The 24,022-nt window shown below is 46.4% G+C and overlaps 1 protein-coding gene across 1 annotated transcript in view; it reads left to right on the forward strand.

The window, feature by feature from the left end:
• Positions 1–24,022, forward strand: part of IL2RG (interleukin 2 receptor subunit gamma) — a 507,701-nt gene that overhangs the window by 22,487 nt on the left and 461,192 nt on the right. Inside the window, exon 2 of the mRNA XM_069612395.1 lies at positions 22,743–22,833. Within this exon, the coding sequence (XP_069468496.1) occupies positions 22,743–22,833 (91 nt within the window). The remainder of the gene's footprint in view (positions 1–22,742; positions 22,834–24,022) is intronic.

Genomic DNA, 24,022 nt, shown 5'->3' on the forward strand with positions numbered 1-24,022 from the left:
TAGTGCATTCCTGGAGTTGAACATACCATGCCCTCCTCCGTGAACCAGAATCTCATGTTTAACTTCGTCATTAGATCTCTCCCCAAAATGTTTGCTGGGGTCTGACGTGAATATAATAAAGGCACGTTCATTTCACATTCTCCTATAGAGGCTGGAAGTGCTTTGGTAAAGAGAACACGACTTGTCGCTCCCGTGAAACTCTGAGTATTTATGGCCTCACCGGACAACGAAAATGTGCCTTCACGAATACACAAGCGTGTTGCACCCTTGTCAGCAAGGAAGGAATATTCTTTATCCCCTATAACGACATCTACCCTAGGTTCCCTTTGAGGCTCTGGTGTCACTGATAGGAGAGAACACATCTTACATCTCAGGGTTCCCAGTGAGCTGTCCTAGTCCATATACTAATTTGGCCCACCATGTGTTGGTGGATTTCCCCCATTTCCATAGTTACTTCCCATTCCAGGGTTTGTGGTCTGCCCTGTGCCCCTCATTTGTGCCAGACACTTGCAGTGGGGACTGTTGGGACTGTCCTTGTGGGAAATTCCCCATGTTCTGAGGTTGTGCACTTTGTTGCGCTCCTGGCGCTTGATGCTGCACCGTGTAATTCTGTTCAACTCCCTGCTGTAAGGCTGCAGGTGGATTCACCATACCTGCTCCTGTCCCTTGGCCGTTCTGCATCATGCCTTGGCTTCGGCATGTGCGCGCCAAGTGCCCTGTCATTCCACATAGCCAACACACTGGCGGCGGTCGGATTATTTGCCCGTTTGACATATCTTGATTACCATTTTTCATATTTTGAAAACCTCCTTGATTATTTTGGAAACCTCCCTGATTACTCTGCCATCCTCTTCCCCTAAATCCTCTTCCTCATGGGTAAAACCCTGCATTACCCTGATTATTTTGCTGTGGACTAGCCACCTGCTGCATGCTCGATTCAGCTGAGCTAATTATCATGGCTCTCTCTCTAGAGCATATTTTGACAAATTCTTTTGCACCAATTTCGCTTCCTCACCTTTTCGTGTTGCTTCCTTTTGATTCTTTTCCTGCAGCAGCCTACAATAATGTGCGATGGTTAACTGTATTTCTGCCCAAGGTTTAGCTTCAATTCCCACCAGTTTCTTGAGCTGTTTCTGTACCGGTTCCGGCAGTCCTTGGCACAGTATATGGTAAAACACAGGTATAGATTTTGTCCAAGATTCGTGAGTTTCGAGCACCCATGCGTCTTGAAAATTCTGTATATAAATCAACGGATCCTCAGACTCTTTCATTTTCCGTGTCATCATAGCTCCCATATCGGAAGTATCTGGATCTAGCACTCGTAGCGCTTTCCATACTGCGGCTCTACAATTGTTAAATTGAGCTTCGGCATGTGAGGTATTAATCGTGGTTACACCAGGGTAGCCTGCTCGTGCCCACACATCGTCTGCTCTCTCATCGAGTATGGTGATTAGGAGACCTTTAATATCCCCAATAGCTAACGTGGTCCCTCCTGTCATTTTTTCTAACTCGTGTATCTATTTTCCGGCTCCCGATGTCAGCATTGGAAGCTTGTTTTTCAAATTTTCTCGATCCATGTGTGGCCATGGAATATATTACAGTTTTATTCCCCCCTTCTCAAGCAACGGAAATTGGAATGTGTAGCCCTCTCTCTCTTCTATCATTGTTCTCCTGTCTATTGCGTGGGTAATATTTCCACATCGCCGTCTACCTGGCAATGTCCTTAGTCTTCCCACATAGGGCGGCGAAGACACCCCCCTCTTACCGTGAGATACTTATTCATATCGGTCAGGCTGCGTCGCTGACTCTGATGCCCTCGGTGCAGACTCGCTAGTGTCTGACCATCTTATTCCTTTTTCCCTCGGGAGTCGTCTTTTGCTCCTTTCCTCCTCCTCATTTTCCTCGCACTCCTCCCTTTCGGAGTCGGATTTTGATTGTCCCCATCTAGTGCGACTGCTTGTATCCGCTTTGTTCCTACTTATTTCTAATCTATCCAGGGATAGTTCCCTATTCCCACTACTTCGGGAGACATCCTCAGTGTCGTAAAGCTGAGTGCTCTATAGGCGCTCGTCTTCCCCCTCCCCTCGGGGTATTCGTTCTAGCCCCATTTCATCATATATTCTATCGATAGTTTCTCTGATGCTTCTGGTGTCGAAGTTATTGTCAATATTTGCTGTAGACGTGTCTGGTACTAAGTCGTACTGAGGAAAATATTCTTCGATGTCTTCCCAATCTACCACTGGAGTGTTTTTCTTTAACCTCTCTCCCCAGATATTCAAGATCGCATGCTCTCTGTCTTCGCTTATGTTCTATGTCTTCATCGAACTCTTTGCGTTTCCTCGCCTCTTCTCTGACCCTATCTTCTTGCTTTCTTTTTTCATTTCTACGTTCATCTGCCCTTCGAATTGCCTCATCTCTTCGTCTTTTTATTCTTTTCTCACGTATCCTTTGCTCTTCTTCTAACCTTTGCTGTTTCTGTCTGTCTTGATCATTGGTTGCTCTTGGGTTGCGATTGAGCTGTTTTTCTTGCTCTTCGCGATATAGCTGTGCTCGCCTTTGTCTGTCTTTCTTCCTTATCCTTTCATCTCTTAATTTCTTCTCTTACCCCTTTCTCTGTGTCTCATCTAACCTCTACTTTTGTCTCGCGTCATCAATGGTTTTGCCATCGAGTTTCAGTAAAATTTGCCCTCCCATCCATTCGTCCTTTGCGAATGCTATCTCATCAGTTCTATCCTCACTTCCCTGCCATCTTTTTCTTCTCTCTCCTTGTTGAGAGATGTACTTGTCTGTGCCTGATCTCTTCTTGCGTCATCACGTCTCTCCTTGTCCCGTGGGACTGCAGAGGTAACATTCTTGCCCTTATCCTTCCCTTGATTTTCGTCAATACTATGTGTAGGTTACTCATATGCAGAGTTGCTGTACCCGTGGCTGCTTTGAGCTCTCTCAGTGGGTATAACTCCTTGTCCTTACTTTCTTCAACTTTTGTTTCGAGTGGGGCAGGTGGCGCGGTAGGCATCTCACCCCCCTCTGTGCATACATTAAGTATCCAATCTCTTGGCGGCTCTTCCTCCTTTCCCAGTTCATACATTTTCCACAACAAGAGAACAGCAAGGTGTTTTTCCAACTTCTTGCCTGAATATGTTGCATGCAAATATGTCATCATATGTTGTAAGACGGCTTTAGATAAAGACCCATTTTGTGGTCATGGCATAAACATCTTGTGGGCGGTACCTTTAACCCACTAGGTACTATGTTTCTTTAGCTTGGGTGCGTGTTTTGGCAACTGGTTGCATTACTGTGCCAATGAAGTTATATCTCTCATGCTTAACTCTGTTTCCTTTCCGTTTATACAACACTTGTCCATGTTTTCGTATGACTTAAACAACTTCTAACAATATGAGCGTGCACCAAACACTGCAAGCTCCAATCCAAATTTTCACTAAAATGTTATATCTTCCAATAAAGAAATGTTTTTAGACATATGATGTCACAAACATATATGATAGACGCTTGACAGACTAAACAGACACCAGCTGTACAGAGATATCTCTGCCACTAATCATTACCCCTTCATGGAGTGTAAACGTACCCTTTCACAACATCTTTAAATGTTGTGGTAGTCTAATCGTTCCCCATGATGTGGGACTCTGGTTACACGTTTCTTCTAGCTGCTATATTAAAGCGTAGAAATAAGGCGAATCCTCTCACTTCTCGGGTGTCTCCCCCGGTATCCTTTCGCTTGTCTGGTGTCTCCCCCAGTAACCTTTCACTTCTCGGGTGTCTGCCCCGGAAAACTTTCACTTGTCGGGTGTCTGCCCCGGTAACCTTTCACTTCTCTATTCTTGAGTCATTGGGCCTCATTACGAGTCTGGCGATAACCGTGCCGGAAATTCCAGCAGGTTACCGCCGGACTCGTATTACCATTCTGCCTCTGTGATTGCCTGAATCACCAGGGCATTACAACCCCGGTGACCGGATAATTCCGGAGGCAGAATTCTGTTAACCCCATTCCCATGGAGTCCCATCAGACTCCATGGGAATGGGGAAGTGGAAACACTGCCATCATGCTGTAATGGTGCCAGTGTTTCCATGTCCGCCTGCAGGCGGGTGGTGTTAAACCCACCAGGTCAGACCTGGTGGGAGTGACACCTCCCGCCTGAAGGAATCTTAATCAGCCGGTCTGGAAAGAACGGTGGTGGCGGATTTACCACCACCATTCTTTCTGGACTGGCAGGGTCGTAATGAGGCCCATTATCCCATAATATATATACAGTCTTCTCTACTTCTAACTATATTTTGTTTTCTTCCCACCTCCCTCTGTTACCTTTTTCCTTTCCTTGTTCTAAGGCACGCACTATTTGCCAAAACATTACATTTTTTGTTTCACTCACAGTTCGCATAGTTTCTCTCTGGACCCTCAGGATCACCGCCTTTGTTACCGCCTTCTTCAGTTTTCCGCCTGCTCAGCTGCCCGTAGGAATGGGAAGGGCAGTGTGGTGAACAGAGGTCCCTTCAGGCCCTGACTGCAGTCTTTTTTAACTTGCTACTGTCTACGAGGAGCTTCACGGTCTACTCAGCCGAATGGCAAAGGACTCATGATATTGCCGAAGACCTAGGGCCTCAATACAAGGTAGGCGGTAAGAGTTTACCGGTACCGGTAAGGGCACTGGTACCAGTAAACCCTTACCGCCTTACTACAAGGCCCCTTTGCGGGACCCGACCTTAACGACTGGTTTTACCAGCCATTAAGGAACGGGCCCGCAAAGGGACCTTGGTGCTAATTACGGCCTTGATGAATGGGGAATTACCGCCCCCATTCACCTACCTTGGAGTAGGGCGGTAATTCCGCCATCCACCAAGGCGGACACAGTAAAATACTGGCGGCAACCATGGCACTAATAGCACCATGGCTACCGCCTACCATGTAATGAGGCCCCTAGAGTTACTTTATGTCGACGGTCAATAGGTGTCTTACTTTAATCAATAATCGATAGTCGATAAACCATCCTCTGCTACCAAGTGTACTGGGGAGTCCCCCGGCCTGCCCATAGAGTCGGGGTTTGACCCGAAGTAATTTTAAGACGAGACAGCTACACCTCGAGATGAATGGGAGGGTGCAGATTCAATTACTCCAACACCAATCAATAAGGATAACTCAATGGTTTGGCAAAGGGAGTCCGTTTAATGACAAGTACAAAAAACGGGGAGTCATGGCAATCAGCAGTAATGCGATAGTCCGTCTCGCTTCAACTCCAACGAACTTCATAAAACAACATCATTTATACTAAAAACCTGTCATAATTGACGTGTAACACTTGAAAGTTCATAAGCATTTCTATTGGTTCGGAAAAGGTAACTTTAATATAGGTGCTATATCTGTATATGGGAACGGGGTGGGGGGATTGGGTAAACACTGGTTGGGCGTCTAAGCCCTTCCTCCAAAATGATTACTGTAGACGTCACTAAAGTACGACGTCACATTGGTTCTACTAACTTTAGGACTCTAGATTATTTGGCCCATTGTCATTGGGTTGGCATCAACCCCATGCATATTCTTCCACTTTGCTTAGCAGCACGCAGAACGGTCAGCAGGTGCAGGGTGCCCCCCCTCAGCTACCCGGCTTTTCACCAATTAAGGTTACAATCAATCATCGCTACAACAACTATGTGTCAATTATCTCACTGTGCTTGGCCTCGAAACTGCATCTTCTGTCTGGAAAAGTTCTGATATCTCTTGCTTGGGCAGATGCCAGGTGTAGGTTTGAACTCGTGCTGCTCCTCGCTGGGCTGGTCACGTGATGCAGACACCATGAATTTGTCTTGTTTCTTGCAATTTCTGTATTTGATTCTCATTCGGCTTGCCACCTGCCCACACCTCCTTATCCTTGGCCTTTCAGAAGCAGGATATTCTGTTCTTAAGTTTCAATTATGTGAAGCTACTGTCCGTTCCTTTATTAGTATGACCTTGGCTCTCCCGGCACGAGTTGCATCTGCTGAGTTTCGATTCAGCCGTCTCTTCTCGTTTTGCTAGAATATGAATCCTGTCTTGTTTGGCCTCTAGTAACCTAAGCTGATTCTGCTTTTAGTGCAAAGTAAACTTGCACTTATAATTCTGTGCCTTGTTTTGAGGTACATTATGTTATTGCCATGACCACTCTGAGGGGGCACAAGTTGTGCCACAAGCAGGCTCCCACCAGAACCCTGAGGGCCTTAAAACCACTGCAAAAGGGCTCCCTGAAGCCAGTCCTGGCACCTTTGGCACCAGGCTCATATGTAGGAAGGAAGGGCTGTTCACACTAGGTCCCATTTATGTACATGGGCCTTTAAAACCAACATGGAAGCACCCACACAGTCTAGTTCTAACCACCAAGCCATGCAGTCTAGTGTTTTGGGTGTGGCAGGCCTGGAACTACTTTCCCAGGCACTACTTTACCTGGGCTATATAAACCACACCCTGACTGGAGAACATGCTTCATGTTATTCTGCAACCCGCAGCGTGACGCTCACTGTGTCCAGCTCCTGGTCTTCAGCAGCTTCCTGTAATCCTGCAAGAACAAGAACAAGATTATTCCCTCTTACCTGAGAAAACACCATCCAGCACAAAGCATCTCAACTGGGCTGCAATCTGTGGAAACCGAGAGAAGACGAAACATCACTCACCTGTGAGTACAAGCTTAAGGACTTCCGGTGACCCGCTACCACAGCTGCTGTTCGAAAATTGCGACCTGCAATAACGAGAAAGGGAAAAACATCATTAGAACACGTGCTTCCAAAACATCTAATTCCATCAGTCTTACCTGAATTCCATCGCGCTACGCCACGCTTACATCCGGAGCACCACAGCAACATCTGCAAAGGAAAAGAGACATATTCAGGTTCGCTTTCAATATTAAACAAGTGCACAGCGCTGTACTTATCTTAACGGATTCCGGGGGCCTGTTGTTCATTGCGCTCCCATCCACTCGCAGCACCACAGCGGCCTGTGAGGAGAAGAGGAAGAAAACACAGGTTAGCTTTAAAAGACAATAAAGGTGCTGCGCTTCGCGCTTTCTCTTACCTGGAAAACGTCCCTCTCCATCCGGCACGCCAGCATCAAGACCTTCGCACCTGAAAAGAAGGAGATAAAGACATTAACGAATTCCCACCATAAAAAGAACAAAGACTTACAATTAACAAACCTACCTGCCTACCAGCAGATTCAGGGTCACAGCAGGCCTGGTCCCAAGGAAGGCGTACTGCACCAGTGAAGCAACTCGGGCAACTCGCCAACAACCGTCAAGCGCCCCTGCACAAGAAACGCAGGACGTATAGCTCACCCTACAAATAACTAAGGTGAGAAAAGAACCCAGTGGGAAGGGAATCGGTCAGAGGGGGGTGGGAGAGTCACCCATTAGACACAGTTATCCCACATCCTCCCTTCTGTAATTACAGATTCATTATTCAGCACTGGGCAACTACACATCCAGGGCTCCAGATCTCAGAGCCTTCCAGAGGCCTCCAGGGATATCAGGTGAGCTTAACATTTATAATGGCGCTTGCCGCTCTATTCTTCTACTTAAGCATAGCAAGCCGCACTGGTTTCTTAGCTTCTTGCATTTCAAGCATATGTACAGGCGTTAGCGGGTTGGATATCTTCAACCTGCTTACAGCCTAAGCTTCTTGCATTTTGACATTGTCCCTTCATTCTATGTTCACGATATCTTTATTCATAGCATTTCGTCTCTCTGCATCATTCTATGGTTGTCATTTCTTCTATCTGCAAGTCAGTCCGGGCCCTCGTGATGTCACCATTCATCTTCCATTAAGGCCTTTTTGGTTTCTTCCGGGACGGTACTTACGCAATCTTGATTTCGTCTCATTTGCTGGTAGGGTTTTCTTAATGGATACCTTACTGTCCATGGTGTTCTTGGTATAGATACATCAAGAGGTGCTGTTCTTCTAATGGGTACTGAGCAGAGCCCTACTGTGGCTCTCTGCTGGTTTATTTGCTCATCATAAGTCACATATCTCGGTGTGAACATTCCTGGTAATTCAAAATGGACGGCTGGAGTGCAGGCTTTATTTGGGACCTCCTCTACATTCTGAAAAATGAAAGGCGCATCGAGCCCTGTGTTCATTATGCACTTTGTGATTCACGCATACAAGCCCTTTAATAACAAACACACATGCCAAATATAAAGACCTGTGGTCATTTTTATGTCCCCAAAATACTTGTTCATTTTATGCAAAGTAGCCAGGAACCTTTGTTGGTGCTACTTGCATCCTTTCCTTTTCCCTTGGGGATATTTCAAAAGAGCCTAATAGGAGTGTTCCGACTATCCACCTTACAATGACAAACTTCTATCAGAAAACTATTTATGTGTTTTTTTCTAGGTTTTGATAATGTGCTTTGCACAGAAATACCAGTGCCATGTTCTTCCAACCACTACTCTCTATGCTGGATGGAATCATTTCCTTTTTTAAATATTATATTTTTCTGAGAACACACATTTTGTTTCTCAAAATATCCGTTTTTCGAAGAAAAGGCTCATGCTCAGATTAAAAGCAAGGACAATTTTCAGAAGAATTCTGTCAAGATGCCATTAGGTCTTGGGCCGTGAGGCAATGTTTGATTATGTGTGCTAGCGACTGCCTGGATTGTAGATCTGCTGGGCCTATGCATTTGTTACAATATTCACAAATATGATTAATTAACAAAAAATAGAAGTTAATGAATGCAATTCTAACCCCTGTAGCCTCAGTCTCAGGTGGGTCGCTCGGTCTGTTAGAACCCCATCACTACAGCCAGAGCCTAGTCGCATGCCCCTTACCACCTCCCTTTGTTTGATGGCAACAGACATGCAAGATAACGGCCAATGAGAATGTATGTCTCCAAATAACAGGCCTGTCCCCACCCCAGACTAGTCTTCTGTTGCTGATGCTCTCTGTCTACTTTTAAACATAAAAAAACAAAGCACCTCACTCCTTCAAGATGTCTGTGTTTATTCTATGGTTGCGCTGCGTTCAGCAACAGCTGGGGTGTCTCTAGCAAAAGCACCCTTCACAAAGCAACTGTCTCCCAGAGAGCGGCAGCGATAGAGTGAGATAGATGGAGAAAGATGGCACAGAGAGCGAGAAAGAGAGTGTTCAGCTGGGGAGAAACAGAGCACAGAAAGATACAGAGAGAGAGAAAGAGGAAGAGAGGGAGGGAGAGGTGAGAACTGTAGCAGAGAATACAAAGCCAGGTACAGCCAGTTGTAGTCACTTTTATTCTGATAATAGGCCTTGTATTGAGATTCGGAATGATTCAACCTGATTTAGGCAAGTGTTTACCTGTGGTTCAAACTGGTTCAATCCAACTCCAAGAAGGTGAATTGAGTTTCATTTGGCTCCCCTCAGAAATCAACACGATAATCAAACTGCTTCAAATCATTAGTTAAGGGTTTGAACCATTATTGAGTCGAGCACTTTGATGCTATGGTGTTAACAATAAGCCAATGTGGTATTTTAAGTACCTTCTACTTTTCAAATACCACCAAATTATGAGTTGGGTTCACACAAAATATTTAATGCATGTGGTAAAAAAAGTACTTGCTGAGGTATTTAACCCATATTTGCCCCATGTAATGCTTTCTATATACCACATGCAAGGAATATGTACTAGAATCCCAATGCTTAGTTAAATGGTATTTTAAAAAAAAGGGTTGAAAATGTCACATGTTTTTTCCACCATCCTCCTAAATGGGCCCAATGCTCTCTGAACCCCTGGTTACATCATTTACTGAGGTAACATTCTTCTTCTTGCTTACGTAATTCTCTAAAGTAATCCTACTATGCCTGCTTGTTTACATAACTCTGAAGTAATCCTACTCTGCCTGCTTGTTTACATAACTCTGAAGTAATTCTACTCTGCCTGCTTGTTTACATAACTCTGAAGTAATTCTACTCTGCCTGCTTGTTTACATAACTCTGAAGTATTCCTACTCTGCCTACTTGTTTACATAACTCTGAAGTAAGACTACTCTGCTTGCTTGTTTACATAACTCTGAAGTAATCCTACTCTGCCTGCTTGTTGACATAAATCTGAAATATTCCTACTGTGCATGTTTGTTTGCATAACTATGAAGTTAGACTACTCTGCTTGCTTGTTTACCTAACTCTGAAGTAATCCTACTCTGCCTGCTTGTTGACATAAATCTGAAATATTCCTAATGTGCCTGCTTGTTTTTATAACTCGGAAGTAATCCTACTCTGCCTGCTTGTTTACATAACTCTGAAGTATTCCTACTCTGCCTGCTTGTTTACATAACTCTGAAGTAAAACTACTTTGCTTGTTTACATATGTCTTTAAAGTAACAGTACCCTGCTTGTTACACAACTCTCATGATTCTCTAAAGTTACCCTTTCATGCTTGTTCACTTTACACATTTGGGGAGGCAATTTACATGTTTGTTTTACACGCAAATAAAGGGGTGCGCTAGCCAATCCCTAGAACATCCCTTCACTTTTTTTCCCGTTCCGGTGCCCTCAAGCTCCCCAGCCCTTGTACCTAATTGCACAACCTAGATGGTGCAGGGAGGCCTTTGCATGCATTTCAAAAGTGTGCACACTGCAATGCATAAAACGAGACAACAACCCCAGGCTCGGAGCGGGGCACAATGTCTGGAAGGGTCATTTCTAAACCATTTCTCCACTTGTTTTGCCAGAGCAGCACCAGCATGAACTGGTGCAGTCACAATGCTTCACCTCGGGCGGAAGGTCCTTAAGCATCCCTTCTGGTGATATGTGCTCCCTACCTTGATGTGGGGGCTGAGAAACCCATTTAAGGCATCACACAGAGGCCTCATATCAGGCATTTCTCTTTTCAGGTATTTTCTAGCAACAAATGAAAACAAGCATTGGCAAAGCCACCAGTTTTGGTTTTTTGTCTAATCATGGGATAGGCATTTCCAGACACTGCCACCCTAAGTTACTAGGGGAATTCAGACGTGGACCCCTTACTCAGTAAGTCTCTCGTAACCAGGACTAATGTCCGGCAGAGGGACTCCCAGGAACCCCCTTGCTTTTTGCAGTCTAACCCCAAGTTACTAGGAGAATCCAGACATGGACCCCTTGCTCACTATTCCTAGAGAGGCACAGCTCCATCCTACTGATGAGGTCCAACCAGACAGAAACAATTGTTCAGAGGAGAATTGCCATGCATTTCGGTGCTGGACTGCCCCAGGGCAGAATAAAGACTGATATGCTTTGGATATTTCTCCTCTGTGAAAGATAGTGAGCTAAAGAATCTGGGTAAGGCTCTCATAACCGGGACTAATGTTCGGCAGAGGGACTCCCAGGACCCCCCTTATTATTAGCATATTTTAAGTAACTTTGGGTCTCCCCCGAAGTTACTAGGGGAATGCAGATGTGGGCCCCTTGCTCACTATTCTTAGAGAGGCACAGCTCCACCCAACTGATGATGTGCAACCTGACCGAAACAAGTGTCTGGGGTTGCTGTTGGTATTCTTGTTCAGAGGAGAATTGCCTAGCATTTCGGTGCTGAACTGCCCCCCCAGGGCAGGACGAAGACTGATATGCGGGGAAATTTCTTCTCTGTGAAAGGGACAGTGAGCTAAAGACTCTGGGTAAGGCTCTCGTAACCGGGACATATATCCGGCATAGGGACTCCCAGGACCCCCCCCCCCCTTGTTTTTTTGCATATTTCTAGTAACTTTGGGTCTTACCCTACGTTACTAGGAGAATCCAGACGTGGAACCCTTGCTCACTAGTCTACTGAAGAGGTCCAACCAGATGGAAACACGTGTCTGGGGTTTCTGTTGGTACTCTTGTTCAGAGGAGAATTGCCTAGCTTTTCGGTGCTGGACTGCCCCAGGGCAGGACAAAGGCTGATATGTTTAGGATATTTCTCCTCTGTGAAAGATAGTGAGCTAAAGAAACTGGGTAAGTCTCTCGTAACCAGGACTAATGTCTGGCAGAGAGACTCCCAGGACGCCCCTTGTTTTTTGCATAATGATAATACCTGGCCATGATATGGCAACAGCTGGCACACAGGGTTAGTACCTGGGCATATTTGGATGTGTCTGCAAAGGAATATCTATTGCCTATATAGAAGCAAAACTGTTGGCTTTGCCAGTGCATGTTTTAACAGGCATTCAGCGCCAGGACACATACATTGCTCATATATCAAGTGGCTAAAAGCACACTTGCTTAAGCATTTCTATTGCACCAGTAGCTGACTTACATCTGCATCGTTCAGAAGATTTCCTAGAAATAACATCTGTATTCCCTTGGGATAGTCTATTAGGCAAGTGGCTTAAGGGGGTAGTGGGTGTGAATGCCCATAAAGACCAGCATGGTCAAGGGGTAGGTAAACAGCCACAGGCTCTGCCCCCTCCTCACATGCCCCATCTCGCTCCTACCTGCACTTGCTATGGTTTAAAAGTAGCACTTACAGTGCCAACTAATGGCCAAAACCAACGACTGCCCCCAGGACCCTCTCGCCCACCTGTCCATTTATCCCAAGCCTACGTTGATCCTCTTCTCTTCTGACGTGTTCCCTCCTACGTAGGCAGCCTCTGTTCTGCGCAGCCTATGAGAAAAACACTCCTTGTATGTTGCAATCTTACTCTTAAGCTCGAAGCATTAAGGTTGAAGCATTAAGCTTGAAGTATTAAGCTTGACAAGCGTGTCGCTTACATTGACTAATCTAGCAGTGATGGTGGAGTCTTGCCTCAAATGTCCTGCACACCCTGTTATGGCATTTGAGAGCACATCTGATTATAAGAGATATCCGGATGTCATCACCGGTATTACCCAAATTGACCTTTTACAATCGACCTTTAGTGGTCCTAATTGACCTTCTGCACGACTGACCTTTATATTATTTTTGTTATATTATTTTTGTTATTTTATATATTTATTGGGTTGGTTTTGGATTATAAATAATATAAGGGGATTGGGTGGGGGGTTGCCAGAGTTTTTTTGATTGGGTGGGGGTTGCGGACGGTTTGCCCCGCATATATGTCCTAATTGACCTTTTAAATTAGGTCAACTCTCCCGAAGGTCAATTCTCCCGAGGTCAATTGTGAAAAGGTCAATTAGTATACAACCGTCATCACCTGGTGGCATTTTAAACCTCTCTCTTCCTTGGGAGGCAATCTTGCCACCTGTTTTCCATTCCTTGACCCAATAAAGTAATTGATAAAGTAGTACTACAAGTTTCGGGAGCAAAGCACCACTCAGGCCAGTGGATGTTTGATCCATCTAAATTGACACTTATCATGTCAAAAGAATGTTCCCATCTAATGATGTGGTGGGATACGTGTTGCCGGCTCATGACCCAAGATGGGACCTATGTCTAGAGACACCATAGAGGTCCAATGGGGCAGACCTTATCTGCCAGTTAAGGATGTCTGTGCTGCTCTGGTGGGTCTATTCTAATCAAAGGGAGGTACTGGTAAAGAGGGGACATAAAGGGTTCCTTCGAGCATAGAGACACCATAGAGGTCCAATGGGGCAGACCCTATCTGCCAGTTAAGGATGTCTGTGCTGCTCTGGTGGGTCTATTCTAATCAAAGGGAGGTACTGGTAAAGAGGGGACATAAAGGGTTCCTTCGAGCATAGAGACACCATAGAGGTCCAATGGGGAAGACCTTATCTGCCAGTTAAGGATGTCTGTGCTGCTCTGGTGGGTCTATTCTAATCAAAGGGAGGTACTGGTAAAGAGGGGACATAAAGGGTTCCTTCGAGCATAGAGACACCATAGAGGTCCAATGGGGCAGACCCTATCTGCCAGTTAAGGATGTCTGTGCTGCTCTGGTGGGTCTATTCTAATCAAAGGGAGGTACTGGTAAAGAGGGGACATAAAGGGTTCCTTCGAGCATAGAGACACCATAGAGGTCCAATGGGGCAGACCTTATCTGCCAGTTAAGGATGTCTGTGCTGCTCTGGTGGGTCTATTCTAATCAAAGGGAGGTACTGGTAAAGAGGGGACATAAAGGGTTCCTTCGAGCATGGCGAGCAACCACATCATACCTTGCAAACCCTTCAAGGTACCCTGTGTTCCTTCGAGCATGGTGGATGACCATCTCATCCCTTGCACACCCTTCACTTTCCCCTGTTCCTTCGAGCATGGTGAACAACACCTCATGCCTTGCAAACCCTTCATGTTCCCTTGTGTTCCTTCGAGCATGGTGGACGACCATCTCTGTGAGGCATTCGACCATCCGCACAGGGAGAGAACGCTCGTCTGGGCTTTTTGATTTTTTAATAATGAGAATGAATGATGGGAGATCAACCTCTGAGGACTGTGTAAGGCCATTCCGCACCCAGTCCCTCTGCTTGCCGCACAAAACGCATAGTCACGTGTACTCTGGGAAAACACAGCCTACAGGCGCCATATTCCTCTTCCTTTCTGTCATATTCAGCTGGAATGTGACAGCCCCAGGTATATCAAAGCATCTCCAGAAGGGGGACGGCACACCTTCCTCTAGCCAAGAGCAGCCTAATTTAAATATCAAAGGCTTGATGAATCTGCATTCCTTTTGGCTACTCCGGCTAGTGGCAGTGCATACTAGCGAGGTAATTGAAGCAAGCCTAGAGGAGAGGCGTGGTTGCCAGAAGAGACAACAGGAAGGCGGGACTAACACCCCTTTGGCATGCAATGTGTCAACTTGAAGCTAGTTCCCACCTCTCTGTATGAAAGGCGGTGAATGGCCTGTCTGGGTCCAGCAGTTACCGCATATGTCCCTGCAGAGCAGACTCCTTTCAGAGGGACAAAGGATGTGATTTCGGTGAGACCGGAAGTCTTCTCCCAGCACATACTTCAAGGGAAGCCTGCACTTTAATCAAGAGTCACAAAGGGCTCACCTACCCAGAGAGACACTTTGATCTACAAAAGACAGGAAGATGGGTGGGACTTATGGATACGTTGTCACCCCTTGTCTGTCCTGTTGCAGAGCACCCTAGCCCTGACCCCTTGCATAACAGAAGATTGTTGGTGGGGACCCAGAATTGGTTTGTTAAGGTAGGTTTAGCCTACACCATGGCTGCACAACATACGGCCCGCGGGCCAGTTGCGGCCCGCCATGCCATTTTGTCTGGCCCGCGAGGCACAAAGACTTTCCTAATGGAAGGCGGCCCGCAAGCAGCAACGGCCGCCCTCCATTAGGAAAGTCTTTGTTGTCTTCCGGGCCGGACAAAAGACTCGCCCTCATTGGCTCAGCACACACGCACCACGTCGCTCCTACGAGCCACGTAGTGCGTGTGTGCTGCACCAATGGAGTGCCAGCACTACGGCTGGCATGGTCCATAAAGCTTGGTGCCAGAAGGCATTTCAGCCTTGGACAACAGCAACCGTAGTAGGATTCCAGTTACCTCACCAGCGTTCCAGCTTACCTGCCTTCCAGCACGCCTCCGGTAAGTGGTCTGTTTTGCTGTATGTTTGTGTTGTGTATGTTGAGATGGGGGCGTGGGGGTTGGCGGGTATGCATGAATGTTTGTTTTTGAATGTTTGTGTTGTGTATGTTGAGATGCAGGGTGGCGGGGTTCTCGGATGTCCATGAATGTTTGTTTTTGAATGTTTGTGTTGTGTATGTTGAGATGCAGGGGTGGAGGGGTGTCAGATGTGCATGAATGTTTGTTTTTGAACGTTTGTGTTGTGTATGTTGAGATGCAGGGTGGGGGGGTTCTTGGATGTCCATGAATGTTTGTTTTTGAATGTTTGTGTTGTGTATGTTGAGATGCAGGGGTGGGGGGGTGTCAGTTGTGCATGAATGTTTGTTTTTGAACGTTTGTGTTGTGTGTGTTGAGATGCAGGGTGGCGGGGTTCTCGGATGTCCATGAATGTTTGTTTTTGAACGTTTGTGTTGTGTGTGTTGAGATGCAGGGTGGCGGGGTTCTCGGATGTCCATGAATGTTTGTTTTTGAACGTTTGTGTTGTGTATGTTGAGATGCAGGGGTGGGAGGGGTGTCGGATGTGCATGATTGTGTGTTTTTGAATGTTTGTGTTGTGTATGTTGAGATGCAGGGTTTGGGGGGTGTCGGGTGTGCATGAATGTTTGTTTTTGAATGTGTGTGTTGTGTATGTTGAGATGCGGGGTGGGGGGTTTCGGATGTGCATGTATGTTTGGTTTTGAATATTTGTCTTGTGTATGTTGAGATGCGGGGGTGGGGGGTGAGGTGTGCATGAATGTTTGTTTTGGAGTGTAAGTGCGGTGTATGTTGAGATGCAGGGTCTGTATGTGTGCATGCTTGCTAGTTTGTATGCTGATTTGGGGGTCGGTGGGGTACGGGTCTGTGTGGGTGCATGCTTAAGAGTGTGTGTGCTGAGTGGGGAGTGGGGGGCTCGGGTCTGTATGGGTGCATGCTTGAGAGTTTGTGTGCTGAGTTGGGGTGGGGTTTCAGGTCTGTATGGGTGCATGTTTGAGAGTGTGCTGATTTGGGGGTGGGGGGTTCCGGTCTATATGGGTGCATGCTTGAGAGTGTGTGTGCTGAGTTGGGGGTGGGGGGTTTGGGTCTGTATGGGTGCATGTTTGATTGTGTGTGCTGAGTTGGGGGGGTGGGGGATTCGGAGATGGGGGGTGGGGGGTTCGGGTCTGTATGGGTGCATCTTTGAGTGTGTGCTGATTTGGGGTGTGGGGGATTCGGGTCTCTATGGATGCATGCTTGAGTTTGTGTGCTGAGTTGGGGGGTGGGGGGTTCGGGTCTGTATGGGTGCATGTTTGAGTGTGTGTGCTGAGTTGGGGGGTTGAGGGAGCCATGGGGCATAGTGTTTGGTTGGGAGTGAGGGGGCCATAGGGCATAGTGTTTGGTTGGGCGTGGGAGCCATGGGGCATAGTGTTTGGTTGGGGGTGAGGGGGCCATGGGGCATAGTGTTTGGTGGGGGTTGAGGGGGCCATGAGGCATAGTGTTTGATTGGGGAGGGAGCCATGGGGCAAAGTGTTTGGTTGGGGTGAGGGACATGGGGCATAGTGTTTGCTTGAGGGGCGGGGGCCATGGGGCATAGTGTTTGGTTGGGGTAAGGAGGTCATGGGGCATAGTGTTTGGTTGGGGGTTGAGGGAGCCATGGGGCATAGTGTTTGGTTGGGGGTGGGAGCCATGGGGCATAGTGTTTGGTTGGGGTGAGGGACATGGGGCATAGTGTTTGCTTGAGGGGTGGGATCCATGGGGCATAGTGTTTGGTTGGGGGTGATGGGGCCATGGGGCATAGTGTTTGATTGGGGGTTGAGGGAGCCATGGGGCATAGTGTTTGGTTGGAGGTGGGGGGTTCGGGTCTGTATGGGTGCATGTTTGACTGCGTGTGCTGAGTCGGGGGTGTGGGGGGTTCCGAGTTGGGGGATGGGGGATTCGGGTCTGTATGGGTGCATGTTTGAGTGTGTGCTGATTTGGGAGGGTGGGGGTTCGGGTCTGTATGGGTGCATGCTTTAGTTTGTGTTCTGAGTTGGGGGGTGGGGGGTTCGTGTCTGTATAGGTGCATGTTTGAGTGTGTGTGCTGAGTTGGGGGGTTGAGGGAGCCATGGGGCATAGTGTTTGGTTGGGGGTGAGGGGGCCATGGGGCATAGTGTTTGGTTGGGGGTGGGAGGCATGGGGCATAGTGTTTGGTTAGGGGTGAGGGGGCCATGGGGCATAGTGTTTGGTGGGGGTTGAGGGGGCCATGGGGCATAGTGTTTGGTTGGGGGTTGAGGGGGCCATGGGGCAAATTGTTTGGTTGGGGTGAGGGACATGGGCATAGTGTTTGCTTGAGGGGTGGGGGCAATGGGGCATAGTGTTTGGTTGGGGGTGAGGAGGCCATGGGGCACAGTGTTTGGTTGGGGGTTGAGGGAGCCATGGGGCATAGTGTTTGGTTGGGGGTGGCGGGGGCCATGGGGCCTAGTGTTTGGTTGGGGGTGGGAGCCATGGGGCATAGTGTTTGGTTGGGGTGAGGGACATGGGGCATAGTGCTTGCTTGAGGGGTGGGAGCCATGGGGCATAGTGTTTGGTTGGGAGTGATGGGGCCATGGGGCATAGTGTTTGGTTGGGGTTTGAGGGAGCCATGGGGCATAGTGTTTGGTTGGGGGTTGTGAGGGGGCCATGGGGCATAGTGTTTGGTTGGGGGTGGGAGCCATGGGTCATAGTGTTTGGTTGGGGTGAGGGACATGGGGCATAGTGTTTGCTTGAGGGGTGGGAGCCATGGGGTATAGTGTTTGGTTGGGGGTGATGGGGCCATGGGGCATAGTGTTTGGTTGGGGGTTGAGGGAGCCATGGGGCATAGTGTTTGTTTGGGGGTGATGGAGGCATGGGGCATAGTGTTTGGTTGGGGGTTGAGGGAGCCATGGGGCATAGTGTTTGGTTGGGGGTGAGGGGGCCATGGGGCATAGTGTTTGGTTGGGGGTGGGAGCCATGGGGCATAGTGTTTGGTTGGAGGTGATGGGGCCATGGGGCATAGTGTTTGGTTGGGAGTTGAGGGAGCCATGGGGCATAGTGTGTGGTTGGGAGTGGTGAGGGGGCAATGGGGCATAGTGTTTGGTTGTGGGTGGGAGCCATGGGGCATAGTGTTGCACTCCAAGAGTAAACCCAATAATACAGCTAAAACAGGCACAGTTAGGAGATGTACATCCTTTCCTTTTTGAGGAAACCTGACTCAACGAAGGCCATACTCCTCTTGGGCAACCCAAACAGCAAACTATAGCAGTCCAAAATAACAGAATGTCCAATCAGGGGGCAATAAAATATATATAATTTAATTAAACAGACGATATACAATAACTAAATAGAAATAAATTATAACAATGGAAAATGTGCAGTACAAAATGTAAGTTTGAAATGCAAATAAAAATCGTTACCCCTCAAAAACATTCTTTTTCCATGTGTTAATACAAATTGGAGGTTGAAAAAGCCTCCTGCCACGCCCCGCCTACCGCCCCGCCCACATTTACTTTTCGGCCCACTATAGCCCTCATGTAAGGTACTTTCGGCCCTCTGTCAAAATCAGTTGTGCACCCCTGGCCTACACCAATCACTGGGGCCCATTTGTGTTAAAACGAGGGATGAACGCCTCATTTAGCAGATCATCTGAAGACTTAGAAAGCAGTAAGAAGAAGGACTAATTTGGACCCGAGCCGAAGGTACAGTCTACCTTACATTTTCCACCAGTGAAGGAAGGCCAGGAGTTCCAAGAGGGAAGCAAGATCCCTCCCCTAAACATCTCCCAGGGAACAGAGAGAGAGATACCGGACTAAGAGGACCCGTCCAGCATCTCCAGAACCAGTACCCAGCCAGCACACAACGTGCCCTGCTAGGTTCTGCCAACAAGCTTCCTAGTTGGGAAGTGCCGGAGAGTCTCTGGACAAAGGCAGTCACAAGAGCCGTCCGAGTCGTCTCGACCTGCATACCAGATCCGCTAACCCTAGAGACAGTTCAGAGCCTTTGCCCCCTTGGTGCTGGAACCGAAAAACCTTGAACTGTAAGACTAATTACTTTACCAACTAGCCTCCTGTCAGTATCCAGAGTGCATCCCATTCCTTCGTGAAACTGTCTGTCCTCTGTGATCCTTTACAGTATGGGTTGTATTTTGTAGTGTTGCTAGAACTGTCTGTTGTAGTAATAATAAAGTAGATATTTGTATACAACCTTGACTGGACAGCCCCTTTATCATTGGGTAGTAATTGTATTTTCACTGTGTTGTAACTAACCAGCGATCCACGACCTTGGGGAGATAAGCCTGCCTTTCTGTGCAGGTTACCCAAATTGGTCAAGGAGTTCTTATAATTCACTTGAATTCCAATCTGTTCTGATCCCTTCTGGTGAGCTCGAGGTATGGGGTTGATTGATGGTTTAGAAAGCGATACTCACCCCTCGACCACTGGTGCCCCAGAAGTTGATTTGTCACAATAACCTCACTGAATCACTTTGGATCAAGTATGTTACAGAGATTAACTATTCTCGACCGTGAGGAGACTGTTTGTATTGATAATCCTACTTTGGTGAAAAGAAAGCTCTTCGACTTGGACTCGTCTGAGACTTTTGGCAAATGATGTTGCTATTTACTTTACGAGGAATACAGTCACTTCCTTAGGAAAAGGACATTATTATCCAGACATATTACTCCTTTTCCCTGCAATAAAGCTTGGGATATACATTTAAGGTTTACATTTCACCACCTCCCTACTTTGGAATGCATGGTTCCAAGAGTAGCCCGCTCAAAGTGTTCTAGAACCTGTCGCTTGTGAAAAAAATAGATTGTATAGAATCAATTAAACATCTCGTTCTTTTTTGTGATACCACCGCTCATTTTAGGTGCAGGCACTTTAGTTATTTCTTGGACTTCCTCTCTAGTGCAAGAGATATTATTTTATGGTTGGATTTGATGGTGTAAACAGTATAACTAAACTGTTTGATCGTTTGATCTTTACTGGAGGTTAATAGGGGCATTTCCCTTTTAATTGCCGTAAGAAAAAGACATGATTTTTTAATATATATTTTACTTATTTGATGCGTATGATGAATTTTGTATATTTGTATATTTTGTATACCTAGTGGAAATGTTTCATTTATTAAACCAACTCACTAATAAAATAAATTAAAAAATCTAGCTCAAAGAGATCTCAGGAGGATGTGTTTTGGCTGGATGGTTATGAAATGGGTGGTAATAGCCTGGTGGATTAGCATGGCGGGCTGTCAGTGGGTGGGTAAAAGACTAAACAACACCTACAAGCTTTGTGTCCATCCTCATATGTCATTTATACCTAGCTTTACTCTAATGCAATAGTTTTGCCATATAGGTGGTCATTTAGCACCAACTAACAGCCACAAATAAAAATTGGGTCTAGGGATCAATGATGTGTTTGCAGCTTGGTCTATGAGGCTTCTTCTTTACCTGCAAAATTGGAAATCGGGTATTGTCTTTATAACACTCTTTTGGACCTCCCAAGCATGGTTCTTGGAAGTTTGGGAACTGCCTCTAGATCGTCTGATTCTTAGGGAATTCTTAGAGAATTCTTGGGGACTCGTAGTGGATTCTTGGGGATTCTTCGAAGATTCTTAGGGGATTCTTGGGGGATTCTTAGGAGATTCTTGGGGATTCCTAGGAGATTCATGGGGATTCTCAGGGGATTCTTAGGGGATTCTTGGGCATTCTGGAGATTCTTGGGGATTCTTGAGGATTCTTAGGGGATTCTTGGGGAGTCTTAGGGCATTCTTGGCAGATTCTGGAGATTCTTGGGGATTCTTGGGGATTCTTAGGAGATTCTTAGGGGATTCTTGGGGGATTTTTAGGAGATTCTTAGGGAATTATTGGGGGATTCTTAGGGAATTATTGGGGGATTCTTAGGTGATTCTTAAGGGATGCTTGGGGATTCTTAGGAGATTTGTGGGGATTCTTGGAGATTCTTAGGGGATTCTTAGGAGATTCTTAGGGGATTCTTGGGGGATTGTTGGGGATTCTTACGAGATTCTTAGGGGATTCTTGGGGATTCTTAGAAGATTTGTGGGGATTTTTAGGGGATTCATGGGATTCTTATGGGATTCTTGGCAGATTCTGGAGATTCTTGGAGATTCTTGGGGATTCTTGGGGATTCTTAGGAGATTCTTAGAGGATTCTTGGAGATTCTTAGGAGATTCTTAGGGGATTCTTGGAGATTCTTAGGGGATTCTTATGAGATTCTTAGGGGATTCTTGGGGGATTCTTGGGGATTCTTACGAGATTCTTAGGGGATTCTTGGGGATTCTTAGAAGATTTGTGGGGATTTTTAGGGGATTCATGGGATTCTTATGGGATTCTTGGCAGATTCTGGAGATTCTTGGAGATTCTTGGGGATTCTTGGGGATTCTTAGGAGATTCTTAGGGGATTCTTGGAGATTCTTAGGAGATTCTTAGGGGATTCTTGGAGATTCTTAGGGGATTCTTAGGAGATTCTTAGGGGATTCTTGGGGGATTCTTGGGGATTCTTACGAGATTCTGGAGATTCTTGGGGATTCTTTGGGGATTCTTAGGAGATTCTCGGGGATTGTTAGGAGATTCTTTGGGACTTTTAGGAGATTCTTGGGGATTCTTAGAAGATTGTTGGGGATTCTTAGAAGATTCTTGGGGATTCTTAGGAGATTCTTGGGCTCGAGGCAGAGATAGAGCATACGCTTCTGCTTGGGGTGCTTGTCTCGCTGTATCTTCCCAAGGCATTTGGATCCCGTCCAAGCATTGCTAATGCAGTTTCTGGGTTTGTTGGACATCATTTCTCAGAGAGATTCATACGGGATGGTTGATCCACACATATCCACAATGAATGGATGATGATAGTCCAGTTGGGGAGGATCTCATGCTCTGCAGTTTAGTGAAGGGTATTAGATGCTGCAATGCACTGAAGTTATTTGATGTCAGTTTAGTGACGTGTGTGTATTTAAACTGTCTGGAAAATCAACACCTTTCCTTACAGGCTCTCTTGGACAATTGTGTGATGTTTATGTGTTGGGTGTCCTTTAGAAGGATATCTGAGGTCAGAGATTTTCACATTACACTTCAAACCTTTCCTCCGAGTAGGGTTCATTTTTTGCTTTACTCGTCCAACAAACGTCATATATCATTCTATTAAAAACGAGCTGCTTTTTGGCATGCCCTAAATTGTGTGTTCTTACAGTGTTTCACTTACCTAGCAGCTGTGTGATATCTCAGGGCTCCTTGTTACCGTGCTACAGACTGATATCACACATGCAGTGAGTTCATTCTTGTGTGTTAGTGCTCTGACGGTGAATGCTGCGCTCCTGATCTGCATGCCTGTTTGTGTTTTCAGGTGTGAAGTGCATGATTTTCAACACAGAGTACATGACATGCATGTGGAACAACCAAGGGAAGCCCAACGCCAACTATTCCCTCTATTACTGGTAGGTGGTGCACGAGTTACGCTAAAGGTGAACACAAACCCATTGTTTTCTTTGCTTTCTAAGTACTTGCGCACTATTTCCAATGTAGCTGTTACTTCTTCGAACAAATACAATTCCAGTCCAGGGTTCTCCAACTTCTCAGTTCTTCCCTCTTAATCACATCATTGAGCAATGCGCGGATCAAAGGCCACACACCTGATTGTTGAAGGGTCTTCCTCTGATGCTGGTGTCATATGTTCCATAAACAGTTGCCCTATCTTGAGCTTAGATGCTAGTGACGTGCAATTCAGTTGCACAAATAGTTGGCATCCCACGATTACACAATAACCCATTCCATTGACCCTAAATATTTATCTGGTGGGCCAGATGGCACTCGTACCAATGTCATCCATCTGTGTGCCGCAACCGAGGTCTGTAGACAGACTTTCCAAAGATGCTTATTATTATAATCCTTTTTAATTGTATATGTGATTTAAATATGTACCTTAGTACTCTACAGACTTTCCCTTATTATACATGTCCCGGCTTGCATGCCAGATTTAGGGAGGTCCCTCTTCTTCATGACACCCCATGCATTTACCTGTTTGCATAATACCGAACATCGGTCACCTTGTGGTGTGATATATTGTGTCAATATTCTTTAAGTGAATTAATTTATGCTTCGAGTTTACTGAGAGAGTCTAGGCCAAATGACAGCGCCCGCCCCACCACTGTCAGTTCCGAACCTGTGTTTGCTCCCACTTTTCCCTCTTGTTATCGAAAACTTGTTTGCAAGCCCCATCCGTGGCTTCACAATGATTGGCCTTTTTGTATCTTATCAGCTGCTGGCATGAGCGACCCCAACATGGATCATCCACAGCTTCTTAATGAAATGGTTCAGTGCATCCCAGCGCTGCATATTGCCCACATCGAAGAGGTTTGAGACCTGCTCTATCCAATCTTCTATGAAGCCTAGTAGGAGCCTTCTCTTTCAGTGTCACAACAGTCTACCACACTAATGCCACCAAACAATGGCGTTGGACATTCAATTAGATGCTTTGAATCACTTCCCGCCGGAATGGCTGCCTTTTTGAATGTTCACTGCCTTGCATGACACTGAACCGTATGTGTCTCGTTGACCACTACCCAACCTCCCTTGTTCATCTGATCGTTTAAAGCGAGGGTTGCCTAATTTACTGTGCACTTCTTT

This window comes from Ambystoma mexicanum, chromosome 5p (genome assembly GCF_040938575.1).
Source record: "Ambystoma mexicanum isolate Mex_15411 chromosome 5p, UKY_AmexF1_1, whole genome shotgun sequence".
Taxonomy (NCBI): Eukaryota; Metazoa; Chordata; class Amphibia; order Caudata; family Ambystomatidae; genus Ambystoma; species Ambystoma mexicanum.